General features: G+C 41.4%; 1 protein-coding gene across 2 annotated transcripts in view; it reads left to right on the forward strand.

Moving 5' to 3' along the window:
• Positions 1 to 562: 562 nt before the first annotated feature.
• The window catches only part of LOC139413202 (un-named sa1614), a 106835-nt gene continuing 86791 nt past the window's right edge, over positions 563 to 20606 (forward strand). Inside the window, exons 1-5 of one of the 2 annotated variants that reach the window (XM_071160312.1) lie at positions 563 to 890; positions 18281 to 18353; positions 18640 to 18785; positions 19116 to 19190; positions 19304 to 19353. In XM_071160312.1, the coding sequence (XP_071016413.1) occupies positions 765 to 890; positions 18281 to 18353; positions 18640 to 18785; positions 19116 to 19190; positions 19304 to 19353 (470 nt within the window). In that variant the 5' untranslated portion in view covers positions 563 to 764. The remainder of the gene's footprint in view (positions 891 to 18280; positions 18354 to 18639; positions 18786 to 19115; positions 19191 to 19303; positions 19354 to 20606) is intronic. The other variant, XM_071160311.1, reaches the window with a different exon arrangement.

Below are 20606 nucleotides of genomic sequence, written 5' to 3' on the forward strand. Positions count from 1 at the left end.
TCTGGCATCCCTTGGCATCCATGAATACAAACCGCTGTTGATGAGAGGAATCATTTGAAGCCATTGCTTCTGGTCAGTTCGTTCAGTTTTGCCCAAATGATTTTGGGTTGTTGTGAGTCCGCTTCCCCTGCCTTGGGGGAGGGACAGGCCACAGCACGAAGCAGGTTCAGATCTCCCCCCAAATACACCGGAAGTTGTCATGGGGTGAAGGCCTATTGTTCAGTGAGCGAAGCCCTCTTCATGGCCAATTATGTGTGAAACACATCTCACTGACCTAGAAATCCCTCGGACATGATTAAAACAAACCCAGTGGTCCCCAAGGGTGACATTCACCTTTAAACATATAATTGCTTTGATACCCTGTGATGATAAGTAAATCAATTGAGTAATACCTAATGAACGGCAAAGATTAGACTACAAAAAGAGCCTGAAAAAAAGGAAATTGTGGGAAAGTGTTTATGATATAGGCCAAGGTCATTACAATGTAATTTGTGGTGAATTTTTCTCCACCAAAAAATGCTATTATTGAAGGTGCGTGTTCGGGCATGCGCGCATCCATGCGAGTCTGACGATGATGAACGCGCACAGGAGTGTAGCCTCGGTTCCTCCCTCCTTTCGAATGTAGTATGGATTTTAGATGGGTTGTCGAAAGGATAAACATTAACATGACTTACTTAGCCTATTAAACGGCGAATGTTTAGTCTATCACTTCGTGAATTCATTTACATTTTTTTAAATTAAAATCCGTGCTTTTTAAGATCAGAATGCCGGAGTTTATCTCTGTCGACGGGTTTATCGCCGAGACCTTGGAGGACTATAGCTCTCCAACAACCTCGTCCTTCACCACCAAAATGTCAAGTTGTAGAAACGCAGTAGACCACATCGAGGAGGTAAGTTAATTGCTTCTGTACATTATAGCAATCATAAGCTGTAATCATTTGAGAAACACTCTTTTCACGTCACTTCGATACAGAAACGAATGGTGGTTTTGGGAGGCTTGCCAAGGTAACGTGCCCAGCACAAAGGTGTGCTATACAATTCAGGCATCAACCAACTAACGTTATGGCTCAATCTATGGACTGGGGTAGTAGACAAAGCGCCTGACGGCTTTCTTTGTGTCGGCCGCATCTTTTTCTCGTTTGTTCATGGATGAATTTAATTCCACAATACATAAGCATGGTTATTTTGTCACGGAAAGGCTCAATGTTGCATTAGGTTTCACTAATATGCGTAAAAGCATCTACATTGTGGTGATGTCCTTTGTTTATCAGATTATTCTTTGTGGCGCTCGTGCTCATTGTATGGAACGCGAGAAAAAAACATTTAAATGTATTCTATATCAATGATCATAATAATAACCACTACTATTATATGATGGTGTGCAGGCAAAACATCCTATTTATGTTGCCTTTGAATCCATTGCCACTGGTTTAATTGTTGGACTGAGAACGTAATTTTACCACTATACTCAACAGTAAATAGACAGTCGATTTGTTAGGAAAGTGGTGAAATTAACCATTTAGGCAAGTACGCCCATGGCATAGAAAAAGGACAACACAACTTTGTCAACTCCATTTATCTATCCTAGATATCAATTCAATAAATTATTTTTTATAATAGTCATAATTTACGTTACTGCAGTTATGATTTTGATTTAAGCTACTTATCGTAATAGGAGTATATCAAGGCCCATATAGCTGTTTATTTTTTAATATTTTTTTTTACAAAATCAGGCAGTTCTTTTCAAGATTAAGATGCTTAATCCATAATCTTAAAACCATTATTTAGTGTAGGTCTACTGTATATCTATCCATGCTTAGTCAATGATCATAAATGCTAAACAGCTGTTTTTGACATCACAGATACTGTTTGAATGTTAAATGACGAGACAGAGGCATTGATGCGAGTAACCAGTCTTGTTCAGTACATGACAACACCTCCGGGTATCTCAAGCACCCCGGTAAAACACAAGAGTTGCAGTAATGAACATTTACCAACAGATGGCATCACTGTGCCATCTTACACCCATAACAGATACCTCAGGGGTAATGTTTTTTTTAATACATTTTTTTTACTTTTACCCCTTTTTCTCCCCAATTTCGTGATATCCAATTGGTAGTTAGTCTTGTTCCATCGCTGCAACTCCCGTACGGACTCAAGAGAGGCGAAGGTTGAGAGCCACGTGTCCTCTGAAACATGACCCTGCCAAGCCACACTGTTCACTTAACCTGGAAGCCACCGACGGACAAAATTCCTCTTGCACGCGTCCGGCCCGCCACAAGGAGTCAGCCAAACCCTCCCCTAACCTGGACGGCGCTGGTCCAATTTTGCACCACCTTATGGTTCTCCCGATCACGACCGGCTGTGTAACAGCCTGGGATTGAACCTGGGTCTCTAGTGACACCTTATCAGATTATTCCTTGTGCCTTGGACTGTTGTGCCACTCGGGAGGGCCCAGAGGTCATGTTTTTAACAATAGTTTGTTTGAGTGGTAAGCCTAATGAAGCCAACAAGTCGAGGAGTGAAGTCGGGGGAGGTGCATTTGCGACAGCCGTTAGTCGGACACTGTAGAGGTTTTCCAACATCAAGGCTCAGTTCAATATGGCAGTTTCAACATATCTGCTATTTTTTATAAAAGCGTATGTGTATAAATGTTGAAATAAACTTTTCTATACCCCCATATCTCACACACAAACTGAAAACATAACAAGTCTACAATGAATTGGTTAGAGAGAGGTCTGAAATATCACTTTCATTTGGATCTGCTGTAGCTTTAGAACAGCTACTCAGTTTGGCCCATGCGGCCAGGTCTAGGAATAGTATTGGTGGTTCCAAAGTTGGTTCCTGTTTCAGTCACCTTTTTGGCCACGTTCGAATGGGTCAAACAAAACACCCTAATGATTTGGTTGACAAATGGTGCCTCCCGCAATATAGGTGATGGGTGCAGTTGGTGAGAAGCACCTTGGCTTAATCGAAAACTGCATGACCTTTGATCACATGACTTTTGTAAAGGTCATGCTGGACAATTTTTATAACCATAATGCAACACACTTTGAAAAGGGGTGACCAACGATGGTCACCAACGATGTCCTTTTCAAAATGTGTTTCATTATGGTTATAAAAATTGTCCTCCCTTAAGGCCTTGGCTTGAAAATTTTGAAAAAAGTGGCAATAGTACTTTTTGTCCATTTTGAGATGCCGTAGCCAGTATACACTTCCTCAAAATAGTCAGAATTAATCTAAGATGACTCAAGAACTGTATCATTAATTACCATTTTTGCCGAAGAGATCTTAGTCGTGCAACTTTATATCTAACTAAGATGTTTGATGCAGTATTTCTCAATTAAAAGAGTTGCTTGAAAACTAGTTGTCTCTCGTTGAATGACAACAGACTTTATTGAAGAATCCCTACTGTTGACCAATCACTGACGAAGGGGTGTTACCTCCAAAAATTATGTTGTGTGCCTGAACAGCCGAAAAGGAAACTTCTTAAAATGTAGTCATAATATATACACGAACACAGAGAGCCTGTTCTAACGGAAAAAGAGATATAGAAAGCCTTTATTACAGCAGACTGAAAACAGTTGCATGCATTTGTGAATTGCGGTTTATTTATTGTGTAGGCTAATTATTCAAAGCTCCCTTTATTATTTCATTTTAAAACTAAAATGCTTGATTGCATTTCAAAGCATGAATGTCTCGTATGCTGTGTGATGGAATGATTGATTGATACAGTAGCCTATATATTGAAGTATAAGCCTAAGTAAGTTACAGTATTAAAACTAAACAGGACACGCTCTTTGGCCTACAGCTCGATGGTGGTTAATTTATTTATATAGCCCTTCGTACATCAGCTGATATCTCAAAGTGCTGTACAGAAACCCAGCCTAAAACCCCAAACAGCAAGCGATGCAGGTGTAGAAGGAAATGGTGGCTAAGAAATCTCCCTAGAAAGGCCAAAACCTAGGAAGAAACCTAGAGAGGAACCAGGCTATGAGGGGTGGCCAGTCCTCTTCTGGCTGTGCCGGGTGGAGATTATAACAGAACATGGCCAAGATGTTCAAATGTTCATAAATGACCAGCATGGTCAAATAATAATAATCACAGGCAGAACAGTTGAAACTGGAGCAGCAGCATGGCCAGGTGGACTGGGGACAGCAAGGAGTCATCATGCCAGGTAGTTCTGAGGCATGGTCCTAGGGCTCAGGTCCTCCGAGAGAGAGAGAAAGAAAGAGAGAAAGAAAGAGAGAATTAGAGAGAGCATAATTAAATTCACACAGGACACCGGATAGGACAGGAGAAGTACTCCAGATATAACAAACTGACCCTAGCCCCCCGACACACAAACTACTGCAGCATAAATACTGGAGGCTGAGACAGGAGGGGTCAGGAGACACTGTGGCCCCATCTGATGATACCCCCGGACAGGGCCAAACAGGAAGGATATAAGCCCACCCACTTTGCCAAAGCACATCCCCCACACCACAAGAGGGATATCTTCAACCCCCAACTTACCACCCTGAGACAAGGCCGAGTATAGCCCACAAAGATCTCCGCCACGGCACAACCCAAGGGGGGGAGCGCCAACCCAGACAGGAAGATCACGTCAGTAACTCAACCCACTCAAGTGACGCACCCCTCCTAGGGACGGCATGAAAGAGCACCAGTAAGCCAGTGACTCAGCCCCTGTAATAGGGTTAGAGGCAGAGAATCCCAGTGGAAAGAGGGTAACCGGCCAGGCAGAGACAGCAAGGGCGGTTCGTTGCTCCAGAGCCTTTCCATTCACCTTCACACTCCTGGGCCAGACTACACTCAATCATATGACCCACTGAAGAGATGAGTCTTCAGTGAAAACTTAAAGGTTGAGACCGAGTTTGCGTCTCTCACATGGGTAGGCAGACAATTCCATAAAAATTGAGTTCTATAGGAGAAAGCCCTGCCTCCAGCTGTTAGGAGGCCTGCGTCTTGTGACCGTAGCGTACATGTAGGTATGTACGGCAGGACCAAATCAGAGAGATGGGTAGGAGCAAGCCCATGTAATGCTTTGTAGGTTAGCAGTAAAACCTTGAAGTCAGCCCTTGCCTTAACAGGAAGCCAGTGTAGGGAGGCTTTGTGAGTTTGGTACACAGAGAGCTGTTTATTATGTTCAACATAGGAGGGCCAAGCACAGGAAGCAGCTCTTTCAGTAGTTTAGTTGGAATAGGGTCCAGTATGCAGCTTAAAGGTTTAGAGGCCATGATTATTTTCTTCATTGTGTCAAGAGATATAGTACTAAAACACTTGAGTGTCTCTCTTGATCCTAGGTCCTGGCAGAGTTGTGCAGACTCGGGACAACTGAGCTTTGAAGGAATACGCAGATTTAAAGAGGAGTCCTTAATTTACTTTCTAATAATCATGATCCTTTTCCTCAAAGAAGTTTGTGAATTTATTACTGCTGAAGTGAAAGCCATCCTCTCTTGGGGAATGCTGCTTTTTAGTTAGCTTTGCGACAGTATCTAAAATACAGTTTGGATTGTTCTTATTTTCCTCAATTAAGTTGGAAAAATAGGATGATCGAGCAGCAGTGAGGGCTCTTTGATCCTGCACGGTACTGTCTTTCCAAGCTAGTCTTTCCAAGGCAAAGTGTGGCCACTTTGAAGAATCTGAAATATAAAACATATCTTGATTTGTTTAACACTTTTTTTGGCTTCTTCATGATTCCATATGTGTTGTTTAATAGTTTGGATGTCTTCACTATTCTAGTGTAGAAAAAAAGTACAAATAAAGACACTTGACTGGTACGGTCACCTGGAATGCATTTCAATTAACAGGTGTGCATTGTTCAAAGTTCATTTGTGGAATTTCTTTCCTAAAATGCGTTTGAGCCAATCAGTTGTGCTGTGACAAGGTAGGGATGGTTTACAGAAGATTGGCCTATTTGGTAAAATACCAAGTCCATATTATGGCAAGAACAGCTCAAATAAGCAAAGAGAAATGACAGGCCATCATTACTTTAAGACATGAAGGTCAGTCAATAATGAAAATGTCAGTGCAGTCGCAAAAGCCATCAAGCGCTATGATGAAATTGTCTCTCATGAGGACCGCCACAGCACAGGAAGACCCAGAGTTACCTCTGCTGCAGAGGACAAGTTCATTAGAGTTACCAGCCTTAGAAATTGCAGCTCAAATAAATGCTTCAGAGTTCAAGTAACAGACACATCTCATCTGTCTGCGATTTATTTAGATTTCAAGGCACACTTAACCATCATGGCTACCACAGCATTCTGCAACGATACGCCATCCCATCTGGTTTGGGCTTAGTGGGACTATGTCGCAAAACACCCTTTCAGGCTAAGGGCTATTTGACCAAGAAGGAGAGTGATGGAGTGCTGCGTCAGATTAACTTGTCTCCACAATCACCCTACCTTCATAGTTTTGATGTCTTCACTATTATTCTACATTCTAAAAATGTAAAAACAAAGAAAAACCCTTGAATGAGTAGGTGTCCAAACTTGTGACTCTTATTGTATATATTCTTCTGTTTTTATTTTATTTTCAAGTGTACTCTTTATTTCTTGTATTTCTTTTATTTAACTATTATTTCTGCGATGTTGAAGACCTACACTGTACTGTTTACACCTGTTGTATCCTGTGCACTTGACAAATAAACTCTGGTGGGCCTCCCGGGTGGCGCAGTGATCTGTGCCACCAGAGACTCTGGGTTTGAGCCCAGGCTCTGTCGCCTAAAATGCAAATGATTTACTTAAAAATCATACAATGTGATTTTCTGGATTTTTGTTTTAGGTTCCGTCTCTCACAGTTGAAGTGTACCTATGATAAAAAATTACAGACTTCTACATGCTTTGTAAGTAGGAAAACCTGCAAAATCGTCAGTGTATCAAATACTTGTTCGCCCCACTGTATACATTGCAATTATTCTCGAATGAGCGGCCGTTCATGTGCAAAGTATTAGCATGTCAATAATACATGTAAATAAATAAATAATTAAGCCAATTTGTATGTTGTTGATTCATTATGGAAACTAGGGCTCATGCAAATAACCAATAATTTTACAATGTTCAGATGAGACTGATAGAAGGTAAAGACTGATTGATGACTGAAATGTAAGAGATCTTGAGATCGGAATCTTCAGAGCACCATTCAGAAATGTTCTCTTAGAATAGATTCTTCGGCTGTTGTCGGCATTCTCATTTCAGACTTAAGTAATTTCCTGTCCTTCACGAGTTCACCAAATGAAACCCACTCAACATGAGTCTTTCTAAGAGTTCATTAGGAAGACGGAACTACTTAAATAAACTTCTCTGTGGTGCCCCAGGTTAATAATGAGTTAATTGTTGCATGATTTAATTCAATTGTGGAATCACTTAAATATTAGGTAATCGATTTGATAAAATAGCATGTCATCACGTTAAGGATACTAAAGATATGACACCATGCATTGTATGTAACCACTCAAATTCATACAAATTGCTACGGATGCAAGCACCGACTTATGTTCACTGGACTGCCAGATGGTGAAGCGTGATTCATCACTCCAGAGAATGCATTTCCATTGCTTAAGAGTCCAATGGCGGTGAGCTTTACACCACTCTAGCCAATGCTTGGCATTGCGTATGGTGATCTTAGGCTTGTGTGTGGCTGCTCAGCCATGGAAACCCATTACATGAAGCTCCTGGCGAACAGTTCTTGTGCTGCCGTTGCTTTCAGAGGCAGTTTGGAACTCTGTAGTGAGTGTCGCAACCGAGGACAGATGATTGCTATTCGCTCAACACTCGGCAGTCCCGACTTGTGGGCTTGTGTGGCCTACCACTTCATGGCTGAGCCATTAATGCTCCTAGACATTTCCACCTTACAAGACCAGCACTTACAGTTGACTGGGGTAGCTCTAGCAGGACAGAAATTTGACGAACGGACTTGTTGGAAAGGTGTCATCCTATGATGGTGCTACTTTAAAAGTCACTAAACTATTCAGTAAGGGCATTCTACTGCCAATGTGTGTCAATGGAGATTGCATGGCTGTGTGCTCGAATTTATACACAGTGTGGCTGAAGTAGCCGAATCCACTAATTTGAAGGGGTGTCCACATACTTTTGTATATACAGTGTATTTGTCTTGATGTTTTAAGTTATCACAGAAGTTAGTAAAAAATTGAATATGCGAAAGTTATTTTACAATAAATCAAATAATGAAAATTTGTTGTTTATACATTGAACAAAAATAAACCCAACATGCAACAATTTCAAAGCTTTAATCAAATCAAAGTTTATTTGTCACGTGCCCTGAATACAACAGGTGTAGTAGACCTTACATTGAAATGCTTTCTTACAGTCTCTAACCAATTGTGCAAAGAAGGTATTCGGTGAACAATGGGTAAGTAAAGAAATTAAACAACAGTAAAAAGACAGGCTATATACAGTTGTGGCCAAAAGTTTTGAGAATGACACATTCATTTCCACAAAGCTTGCTGCTTCAGTGTCTTTAGATATTTTTGTCAGATTTTACTATGGAATACTGAAGTATAATTACAAGCATTTCATAAGTGTCAAAGGCATTTATTGACAATTACATGAAGTTGATGCAAAGAGTCAATATTTGCAGTGTTGACCCTTCTTTTTCAAGACCTCTGCAATCCGCCCTGGCATGCTGTCAAGTAACTTCTGGGCCACATCCTGACTGATGGCAGCCCATTCTTGCATAATCAATGCTTGGAGTTTGTCAGAATTTGTGGGTTGTTGTTTGTCCACCCGCCTCTTGAGAATTGACCAAGTTCTCAATGGGATTAAGGTCTGGGAAGTTTCCTGGCCATGGACCCAAAATATTGATGTTTTGTTCCTCGAGTCACTTAGTTGTCACTTTTGCCTTGTGGCAAGGTGCTCCATCATGCTGGAAAAGGCATTGTTCGTCACCAAACTGTTCCTGGATGGTTGGGAGGAGTTGCTCTCGGAGGACGTGTTGGTACCATTCTTTATTCATGGCTGTGTTCTTAGGCAAAATCGTGAGTGAGCCCACTCCCTTGGCTGAGAAGCAACCCCACACATGAATGGTCTCAGGATGCTTTACTGTTGGCATGACACAGGACTGATGGTAGCACTCACCTTGTCTTCTCCAGACAAGCTTTTTTCCGGATGCAAACATCCGGAAAGGGGATTCATCAGAGAAAATGACTTTACCCCAGTCCTCAGCAGTCCAATCCCTCTACCTTTTGCAGAATATCAGTCTGTCCCTGATGTTTTTCCTGGTGAGAAGTGGCTTCTTTGCTGCCCTTCTTGACACCAGACCATTCTTGGTTGCATTGAGGGATAGGTTGTTGTCCTGGACCACACGGCCAGGTCTCAGCCTATAGGGAAGGAGGTCAGTCTCGTCGTTGTCGGTGATCAGGCCTACCACTGTTGCGTCATCGGCAAACTTAGTGATGGTGTTGGAGTCATGCCGGGCCGTGCAGTCATGAGTGAACAGGGAGTACAGGAGGGGATTAAGCACGCACCCCTGAGGGAACCCCTGTGTTGAGGATCAGCATGGCGGATGTGTTGTTACCTACCCTTAACACCTGGGGGAGGCCCATCAGGAAGTCCAGGATCCAGTTGCAGAGGGAGGTGTTTATTCCCAGGATCTTTAGCATATTGACCAGCTTTGAGTGCAATATGGTGTTGAACGCTGAGCTGTAGTCAATGAATAGCATTTTCACATACGTGTTCCTTTCATCCAGGTGGGAAAGGGCAGTGTGGAGTGCAATAGAGAGTGGATCTGTTGGGGTGGTATGCAAATTGCAGTGGGTCTAGGGTTTCTGGGATAATGGTGTTGATGTGAGTCATGACCAGCCTTTCGATGCACTTCATGGCTACAGACGTGAGTGCTACGGGTCGGTTGTCATTTAGGCAGATTACCTTGGTGTTCTTGGGGGCACAGGCACCACGGTGGTCTGCTTAAAACATGTTTGTTATTACAGACTTGGACAGGGAAAGGTTGAAAATGTCAGTGAATACACTTGCCAGTTGGTCAGCGCATGCTCGAAGTACACGTGAATTTTTAACTGTTTTAAAGGTCTTACTCACATCGGCTGCGGAGAGCGTGATCACACTCTTCCGAAACAGCTGGTGCTCTCATGCATGTTTCAGTGTTATTTGCCTTGAAGCGAGCATAGAAGTTGTTTAGCTCGTCTGGTATTCTCGTGTCACTGGGCAGCTTTCGGCTGTGCTTCCCCTTGTAGTCTGTAATGGTTTCCTAGCCCTGCCACATTCTGGACACAGAAGATACTCTACAGCAGGGGTGTCAAAGTCAAATGGACGGAGGGCCAAATAAAAAAATCAGCTACAAGACGAGGGCCGGACTGTTCGAATGTTCATTGAAAAATTTTTAAATGACGCATATAGTCTAGTGAACCTAATTGAACCTACTGAAAACCTAACAAATATATTACAATATGATCAGATAAATAAAGCAATATTTTCTTATGGCTCTGTCAGTAATCTTTAATTTTCAACAGACACAAAAGACAAATTTCCTTTATATAAATATCCCCATAACATGAACATTAAATGAAAGAAACCGGTATTCAAGGCACCATCAGTAGACTATATTTTCTATTTTAGCAAAAGTGGGCTAAATTTACTTCAAAGAAAAAACAATAATAGCAATTTTCTATCATCCACTCAACTGAAATATTTTTAAAATATAATTGGATTGAAATACAAAAAAATAAAGTGCAAAAATCTATTAATCAAAAACAACACTTTGTTTAAGGAGAAGTAACATGCAGTGAAAACAAATATTAAATTTTAACTTTTAAACTTGAACTGAGTAAAAACTCTAAATATGTGATTGCACAGTAATGTTCACTTGTTTGAGGTTGAGGGTGATACTTGGTGGTGTCCCATCTTTTCCACAAGTTCATCAATGTTCGGGGTAAGGCTCTGAGCTGAAGAAATCCTCAGAATTGAGTGGAGGTGTTCAGCAGTAAGTCGACTTCTGTGTGATGTTTTGTTCAGGTTCATCAAAGAAAACAGTTGTTCACACAGGTATGTGCTGCCAAACATAGACAACGTTTGAGCAGCCTGGATGCGCAGCTGGGGCATTGTGCCGGGGAGGAAACGGGCGAACTCCGCAGCACCCACTGCCGCATATTTTGCCCTCAGTGCATCATTGCATTGGAGGTCAATCAACTCCATTTGGAGGTTTGGTGGTGAGCTTTCCACGTCAACAGCAAATGGGTTACCGAGCAGTTCCAACCTGCTTTTTTGTGCTTCAAAGTCAGCAAATCGGCGTCGAAAGTCAGCGGCAAGCATACCTATTTTATCAGCCAACTGTGTGCTCGGGAACGCACTGGTAGAGAGCTTCTCTTTCATGGTCTGGCAGCTGGGAAAGTGGCTCAAATTTTCTTTCCGCATCTGCGTCTCCCACAGAGTCAGTTTGGTTTTAAATGCCTTCACTGTACTGTACATATCAGAGATGACACGATCCCGACCCTGCAGCTGCAAGTTTATTGCATTCAGATGACTCGTAATGTCACACAGAAAAGCCATTTCACACAGAAACATTTCGTCTCGGAGTTGTGTTGTGTCTTTCCCTTTGCTGTCCAAGAACAGACAAATCTCCTCACGAAGCTCGAAACATCTTTGAAGCACCTTTCCCTGGCTTAGCCATCGCACCTCTGTGTGATAAGGCAAATCACCATGCTCCGTTTCTAACTCCGTCAGAAATGCCTTGAACTGGCGGTGATTCAAACCTTTGGCTCTGATAAAGTTAACTGTGCGCGTGATGATGCTCATTACATGCTCCATTTTCAAGGCTTTACCGCACAACGCTTCCTGGTGTATGATACAATGATAAGCTGTCAGCTCACCTGTCGCGTTTTCCTCTTGCATCTTTTCCCGTATCTTCGCCACCAGTCCGCTCCTGTGTCCACACATCGCAGGTGCTCCGTCGGTTGTCAAACCCACGAGTTTTTCCCAAGGCAGCTCCATCTCATTTACACATCTTGACACCTCTTCATACAAATCATGCCCCGTAGTTGTGCCATGCATAGGACGTAAAGCCAAAAACTCCTCTGTCACGCTTAGGTTGGAGTCCACTCCGCGGATGAAAATTGACAACTGGGCAATGTCAGAAATGTCGGTGCTCTCATCCACAGCCAAGGAATATGCAATAAAATCTTTTCCCTTTTTCACAAGCTGCTCTTTTAGATTGATGGACAACTGGTCTACTCTCTCGGCAATGGTGTTTCTGCTCAGACTCACATTTAAAAAGAGTTGCCTTTTTTCTGGGCAAACTTCGTCACAAACTTTAATCATGCAGTTTTTGATGAAATCCCCCTCCGTAAATGGCCGGGCTGATTTAGCGATCTCTTCTGCCAAAATAAAACTGGCCTTGACAGCAGCCTGGCCTTGTGATTTGGCTTTTTTGAACAGAGCCTGTCGAGATTTGAGGCCTCGTTTTAATTCCTCTGCCTTTTGTAGCCTTTGTTCCATGTCCATATTCTTGTTTTTGTCCGCGTGTTTCGTTTCATAATGTCGTCTCAGATTATACTCTTTCAGTACCGCCACACTTTCTCCACACAGAAGACACACAGGTTTTCCAGCTACCTTCGTGAACATATACTCCGACTCCCACCTTGTTTGAAACCCCCGGTTCTCAGTATCCACCTTCCGTTTTGCCATTTTTGATGGGTATCTGAAAGTTAATTTTACTGTGATGCTGACGACTGCTGTGCCAATAAATATTGAAATGAAGCAGCCTACTGCTCGGTGCGTCACCTTTGCATTGTGGGAAATGTAGTATTGGTGCGTGTAAAAGATCTGCGGGCTGCCGGCTTGCTGCGGGCCGGTTCTAATAATAAATCAAGATCATCCCAGGGGCCGTAAAAAACCTTATTGCGGGCCGGATGTGGCCCGCGGGCCTTGACTCTGACATATGTGCTCTACAGGAATGACAGAGTCCATCCAAATCATCTTGGCTCCTGGACTCTGTCCACGCATTTCAAGGCTGCGTTGAAACATTGACTGGTAAATGATCCAAGACCAGCTCAGTTAATCCCTACCATTTGTGACATTGAGTCGTCATAATAGTGCATCAAATGTACATGATCTTAGGGGCAATGGCAAACACAATGTAAGTAATTAAATGTATGTACCCCACATTGCACCCGAATACATCTGTTTATCCTACAGCTATTGTAAGCAGTAATCATGAGCCTATAAACCAGAGTTACACTGTTAGCACTGAGGCAGTGTGCAATAGCAGGAAGACCACTTCACCAGCTCCAATGTCACAATAACATGAGTAATTCTACCTCTGATAAGCTTCCCAGTAAAGCATTAAAAACAATCAAGAACCCCAGAAAAGTGCTAAAAATAGCCCATATTAACATACACTACTTTTGAATGGTAGTGTATATATTACATAGAGCCATGACTACATTGAACTCCATTCCACATCGAGTATCTGACGCAAGCAGTACAATTAGATTAAAAAAAAACGGATAAAAAAAATAATATTTGGAACAGCACAAACATTGGCGCATACACATGATAACATACGCACTATACATACAAATGGATTTAGCACTGTAGATATGTGGTAGTGGTGGAGTAGGGGCCTGAGGGCACACAGTGTGTTGTGAAATCTGTGAATGACAAACTTTGATTTGATATATTGTAATTTTTTAAAAGTTGTATAAGCTGTCTTAATTTTGTTGGACCCCAGGAAGAGTAGCTGGTGCCTTGGCTAATGGGGATCCATGATAAATACAACGACGAGCGTCAGAGCCGGTGTAGTACGATTTGATCTTAGTCTTGTATTGACATTTTGTGTGTTTTATGGTTCGTCAGAGGGCATAGCGGGATTTCTTATAAGCTTCCGGGTTAGAGTCCCGCACCTTGTAAGCGGCAGCTCTACCCTTTAGCTCAGTGCGAATGTTGCCTGTAATCCATGGCTTCTGGTTGGGGTATGGTTGATGACATCGTCAATGTACTTACTGAGGAAGCCAATGACTTATGTAGTGTACTCCTCAATACCATTGGAGGAATCCTGGAACATATTCCAGTTTGTGCTTGCAAAACACTCCTATAGCTTAGCATCTGCTTCATCTGACCACTTTTTTATTGATCTAGTCACTGGTGTTTCCTGCTTTTAGTTTTTGCTTGTAAGCAGTAGGGTTGGGCGATATGGCCAAAATATTATATCACGGTATGACTGTTTTTGACGGTATTTTTTTGTTTTTTAATAACGAAAGTTCTACGTTTTGCTTCATGAGTAGTGAGTGATCCTAGGGTGGCAACACATACATTCTTAGTGATTTCAATGAGTATTTCTCCATTGTGATTTTGTTTTATACTGTTCAATTCAACTACAACCAAAACAAATTTCAGCACTTATCATTCATTATATGATCATTATATGTTAATAGAAAATGACTCAAGTAAAAGTGAGACACCCAGTAAAATACTGCTTGAGTAAAAGTCAAAGTATTTGGTTTTAAATATATATATACTATAAGTATCAAAAGTAAAAGTATAAATAATTTCAAATTCCTTATTAAGCAAAGCAGATGGCACCATTTTAATTTTCGTATTTTTTATTTACGGATAGCTAGGGGCACACACTCCGACATAATTTACAAACAAAGCATTTGTATTTAGTGAGTCCTCCATATCAGAGGCAGTAGATGACCAGGAATGTTCTCTTGATAAGTGCGTGAATTGGACCATTTTCCTGTCCTTCTAAAGCATTCAAAATGTAACAAATATTTTTAGGTGTCAGAGAACATATGGAGTAAAAAGTACAGTGTTTTCTTTAGGAATGTAGTAAAGTAAAACTTGTCAAAAAATTGACTACCAACCCGTAGCACTCACGTCTTTGGCCATGAAGTACTTCGAAAGGCTGTTCATGGCTCACATCAACACCATTATCCCAGAAACTATAGACCCACTCCAATTTGCGTACCACCCCAGCAGATCCACAGATGATGCAATCTCTATTGCACTCAACACTGTCCTTTCCCACCTGGAAGAAAGGAACACCTATGTGAGAATGCTATTCATTGACTACAGCTCAGCGTTCAACACCATAGTGCCCTCAAAGCTCATCAATAAGCTAAGGGCCCTTGGACTAAACGCCTCCCTCTGCAACTAGAACCTGGACTTCCTGATGGGCCACCCCCAGGTGGTAAGGGGAGGTAACACATCGGCCCCTCGGGTGTGTGCTCAGTCCCCTCTTGTACTCCCTGTTCACTCATGACTGCACGGCCAGGCACGACTCCAACACCATCACTAAGTTTGCCGATGACACAGCAGTGGTAGGCCTGATCACCGACATTGACGAGACAGCCTATAGGGAGGAGGTCAGAGACCTGGCCGTGTGGTGCCAGGACAACAACCTCTCCCTCAATGTGATCAAGACAAAGGAGATGATTGTGGACTACAGGAAAAAGAGGACCGAGCACACCCCCATTCTCATCGACAGGGCTGCAGTGGAGCAGGTTGAGAGCTTTAAGTTCCTTGGTTTCCACATCACCAACAAACTAACATGGTCCAAGCACACCAAGACAGTTCTGAAAAGGGCACGACAAAACCTATTCCCCCTCAGGAGACTGAAAAGGTTTGGCATGGGTCCTCACATCCTCAAAAGGTTCTACAGCTACACCATCGAGAGCATCCTGGTTGCATCACTGCCTGGTATGGCATCTGCTCGACTTCCGACCGCAAGGCACTACAGAGGTTAGTGTGAACGACCCAGTACATCACTGGGGCCAAGCATCCTGCCATCCAGGACCTCTATACCAGGCGGTGTCAGAGGAAGGCCCTAAAAATTGTCAAGGACTCCAGCCACCCTAGTCATATAGACTGTTCTTTCTGCTACCGCACGGCAAGCGGTACCGGAGCGCCAAGTCTAGGTCCAGGAGGCTTCTAAACAGCTTCTAACCCCAAGCCATAAGACTCCTAAACAGCTAATCAAATGGCTACCCAGACTATTTGCACCCCCCCCCCCCCCTTTTACATCACTGCTACTCTGTTATCATCTATGCATAGTCACTTTAATAACTCTACCTACATGTACATATTACCTCAACGAACCGGTGCCCTCGCACATTGACTCTGTACCGGTACCCCGCTGTATACAGTCTCGTTATTGTTATTTAACTGCTGCTCTTTAATTACTTGTTACTTTTATTTCTTATTCTTACGTAAATTTGCTTTTTAACTGTATTGTTGGTTAGGGGCTCGTAAGTAAGCATTTCACTGAGGTTGTATTCGGTTCATGTGCCTAATAAAATTTGATTCAAATTGTCCACTTGGCTACCTTTTTTAAAAATTTTAAGCCCCGTCTATACCTTGGTCTAACTAACATGCATCCTTTTTCCTGATTGTGTCCACATTCTGCTTGTGCCCACATTGTTTGACAAGTGTATACGATTAAAAGACTCATTGTGATCTGATTTTGATCAGATCTTTCTGACCACTTCCGGAGTATAGACAGACCTGAACAGTGAAACCATTTAAATCATCATTACTCCACCTTCTAAAGTCATTATCAGGTGACACCGTTGACTTATGTTTCTTAAAATAAATAATTAAATGCTATTTTGAAGGAGTAGCAGTCGAATAATTTGCATAAAGGGAGGGACCAGGATATCTGGTCACAATGCGGACACAGTGGACAGATGAGACACTTTTCACTACCATGTGTAGATGCAACGATAAGATCAGGACAAAGGACTTATGTTAGCACCAGGTGTAAATGAGGCTTAATAAATATCTTTCCACACCGCCAGCCTCATTCGCATACCTCGTTGTTAAAAACTCCCAACTACCATTTATCCTGCCTTGCTCGCTTATGTGCTCCAAAATTGCCTTGTGATGAATAGCAGTGATAGGGGCATTCTTTGCAAGGGCACACCAAACCCCCAGTGCTCTTCACATCACACATTTCTCTCTCTGTGTATTTGTGTGTGCACGAGTGTGAAGAGGGGCCTATATTACGGACATGAACATAGATTTTTAGCATATGCTCCATTTAAGAAAGCATAATTAGGCTAGTGTTATGTAACAGTGAGAGCTTTGTAAATTAACAGATTTTGTTCAACCATATGAATATGATGTTCATTAAATTTGCATGATGGCACATAATTTTGGTATTAAGAGTTTCTACTGTATGTGTTATCTGCTGCCACAACATGATGTATCAGACTCAAAAATATGTCTTTGGGTGAATTGTTTTACCTTAAACAATAACATACTACACACACCATACTATGTCACATTCTTAGTGCATGTTTTTGTCTTATACAGTCTTTGTTTGGTTTTCTGAATTAGGCTATAACATGTTGAATTGCCTATGATTTTATTTATTGGTTGTATTTTTCTGTGTAGAGCAGGAAAGCAACAGTAGAAACATGTTTCATTGACCATAGCCTTCTATTCACAAGCCTCTGCGCAAGCCACAACTTTTTTATGGATCAATCATCAAGCCATGCACATCAAAGAACAACGTTTTAAGATTAGCTGTGCTGGTTTATTGTTGGGCTTATATATGGTGAAATGCATGGTTAAAAGGGGAAAAGAGCAGTGAATTCTTGTAGGGCTGGCCGATATCTTATTTTAAGATTTTGGCAAGTAAGCCCATTTTTGGCTTTGTCTCTGCATGCTTTGAAGGAAGTTGAAGGTAGTTTCATGAGCATGCTAGCTGTTCAGGTAGACTTCCAGTCATTGCGCTAATGGTAGTTAGCAATGGCTCGTGAAACTACCTTCAACTTCCTTCAAAGCATGCAGAGACATAAACATGGTATCCATGAGCTCATCTGACTATGGGTAAGTAAAAAAGGGGCTTAATTACCAAAATCGTGCACTATACTTGTAGGGGTGGTTTCCCAGACACAGAATAAAGCCAAGTCCTGGACTAATAAGCAAGCTCAATGGAGAATGTCCATTTTAAAGAGTTTTTTTAGTCTAAAACTAATATTAATATCTATCCGGGAAACCGCCCCTCAAGGTGTACAAGTATGGATACACATACCGATATGAATTTTTACAATACTATTTATAATTATATTTTGATACAGTTACTAAATAAATGAAAATTCACCACATTGGACAACTTCACTGTCAGTTTTAGCCTAGTTTGGTTGAGAACCAATCAGAATAGAAAGAAACCATTAAATCCACTAAGAATTCATTTGTTGCCATGCTAGGGTCATGTACTACTCAAAAAACATATATTTAGAACTGTTTTCAGAAACATAAAATACAATTCTGGCCAAGCCCTAAATTGTTTTGTGTATGTTTTACAGGCTTTGGACTGTGACAGAACAGTCTTGCAGAAAATGAAGAAAGCTGCTAAAGCCAAGCATGCTTCAGGTCAAGGTAAAACACAATCATAATGAAGAAAACCCACAGCAGATCATTTTGTTTGGTACATTTAATTGAACTGGAGAACAGTGCAAAACAAGTGCCAATTGTGCCTATTATTCTATCTGATTTGCAGCACACATATAATAGCACCTATTAGCCAAGATCTATAGCACAAATGGTAGCCATTACCTAGAGTACCATGTAGGAATCATGTGAGCCTATTAACACTGATCTAGTGAAAACTGTCATCTGCTGTTATGTATGTGTGCTAAACGTATCGTCCCTTTCCCCCTTATAGACCATATCTCCCATCTGGAGCTGTACATCAGTTCCATGGAGAAACTGGTTGTGAATTTCCACTCCAATGGAGAGAAGGAAGTGGCCTCTGCCTTCACTAAGTTTGCTGAATTTTCCAAAGAGCTGTTGACGCCAATAAAAAACTTGGTGAGAGAGATTGCTTTTGAGAGTATATATATATAAAAAAAAATATTTCAAAAAGTCAAGACATCTCATTAAGCGAGAAGAGAACTAACTTGGCAGATAATGTGCGTCGCTTTTTATTTCAGCTCTCTGTAATATCTGTGATACTTTGTCTCATTCAAAGTTGTGACGTAAACCTCCTTTGTGTAAAAATAAAAAAAACTCTCAAACTTGAATAATCAATTAGAATGTGTTTCTGTTGTGTCTACTTCAAAGCTCCTCAGTAACAGTCTGACATTGTGCGTATTGTAACCCACCACAACTGTACGTGAACTGAGTGTGTCTTCCCATTAGTTAAAGAGCATGCTGCACAACATCAACTTCTTCCTGGACTCTCTAGTAAAAGGAGACCTGAAAGAAGTCAAAGGGGTATGTCTAAAATGTCAAATAGCTGATCTTGCCTCGCTCAAATCATTGTCGTATTGCTTATTTGTGATGACCACTCTAAAATAATGCAACATTTCTGTTCTCTTCTCCGTAAGGATTTGAAAAAGCCGTTTGACAAAGCATGGAGGGACTACGAAAATAAATTGTGAGTGTACATCTGCCCAACAGCTAAATGGTCCTGGTGAGGGAACAATGATTCTACCTGGCTTTTACATTTTCCGCACCGGTGCCAAATGATGCATTTGCTCAATATCAAAACAATGCATTGGATTCATACGTCCTACAGTCAACTGAAATAATGCTGTATTTTTTTATTCTGTATAGCTGTTTTAATTAAGTAGAAATAACAGGCTGGTTTATTGCCAGGCCAATGGGCTGGAGGATATTGTTTTGATTTGTGGTGCAAGAGTTATTGTTCATGTCACAAATTTGGTCCAAGAGACAGAAGTTATATCCTCACACTTTCCACCAACAAGACGAAATGGATCTGTTCCTATTTAAATAAGGTTTTAAGTGTCATAGCAACCAGCTTTGAATTACTGTAATCTGTGGGGCTGTTTTCAGTGGGGCAGTTTGTCCATGGTGGGTTTTGATTCGTCTGTGTGCCTGTTCCCACTAACGGGGTCAGAGGTACAGCTGCCCTTGACACCACATTCACATACCCTGTACTGGAAACAGTGGTTGAGCCGTGCATCATTTGAATGATTCTCTATATGCTTTTATTACAAGCCATTCCTGTTCAAGCTCCCCACAGTCTCGTTTTCCCCAAGGACTGAATCCAATCTTGTGATTTTTGATGTAAATGACCACAAAAACATCATATGACAACAATACCATATTGAAAAAATCAGATGACAGCCCAGCACCATTGACAAGTCATACTAAGAAGCTCCTCCCTGATCCTTACATAATGATTTACCATTCATATGATTTTTTGCATTAATAGTAGTACTATTTCTCATGTGAAATATAATCAGTATCTCTTATCAATATCACACAAAAAAAGAAACATCCTTTTTTCAGGAACCTGTCTTTCAAAGATATTTCATAAAAATCCAAATAACTTCACAGATCTTCATTGTAAAGGGTTTAAGCACTGCAGTACTTAATGCAGCTGGTGGTCACACCAGATACTGACTGTTACTTTTGATTTTGACTCCCCCCCCCTTTGTTCAGGGACACAATTTTATTTATGTTTGTCACATGTCTGTGGAAGGTTTTCAGTTTGTCTCAGTTGTTGAATCTTGTTATGTTCATACAAATATTTACACATGTTAAGTTTGTTGACACTGAGAGGACGTTTCTTTTTTTGCTGAGTTTAGAATAGCATTTTGTCCAATTCTCTCAACTGTATGAATCAACCAACCGTAATGAGCGGTACCAGTGTGTTTATCTCTT

Source organism: Oncorhynchus clarkii, chromosome 7, assembly GCF_045791955.1.
Source record: "Oncorhynchus clarkii lewisi isolate Uvic-CL-2024 chromosome 7, UVic_Ocla_1.0, whole genome shotgun sequence".
Classification (NCBI taxonomy): Eukaryota; Metazoa; Chordata; class Actinopteri; order Salmoniformes; family Salmonidae; genus Oncorhynchus; species Oncorhynchus clarkii.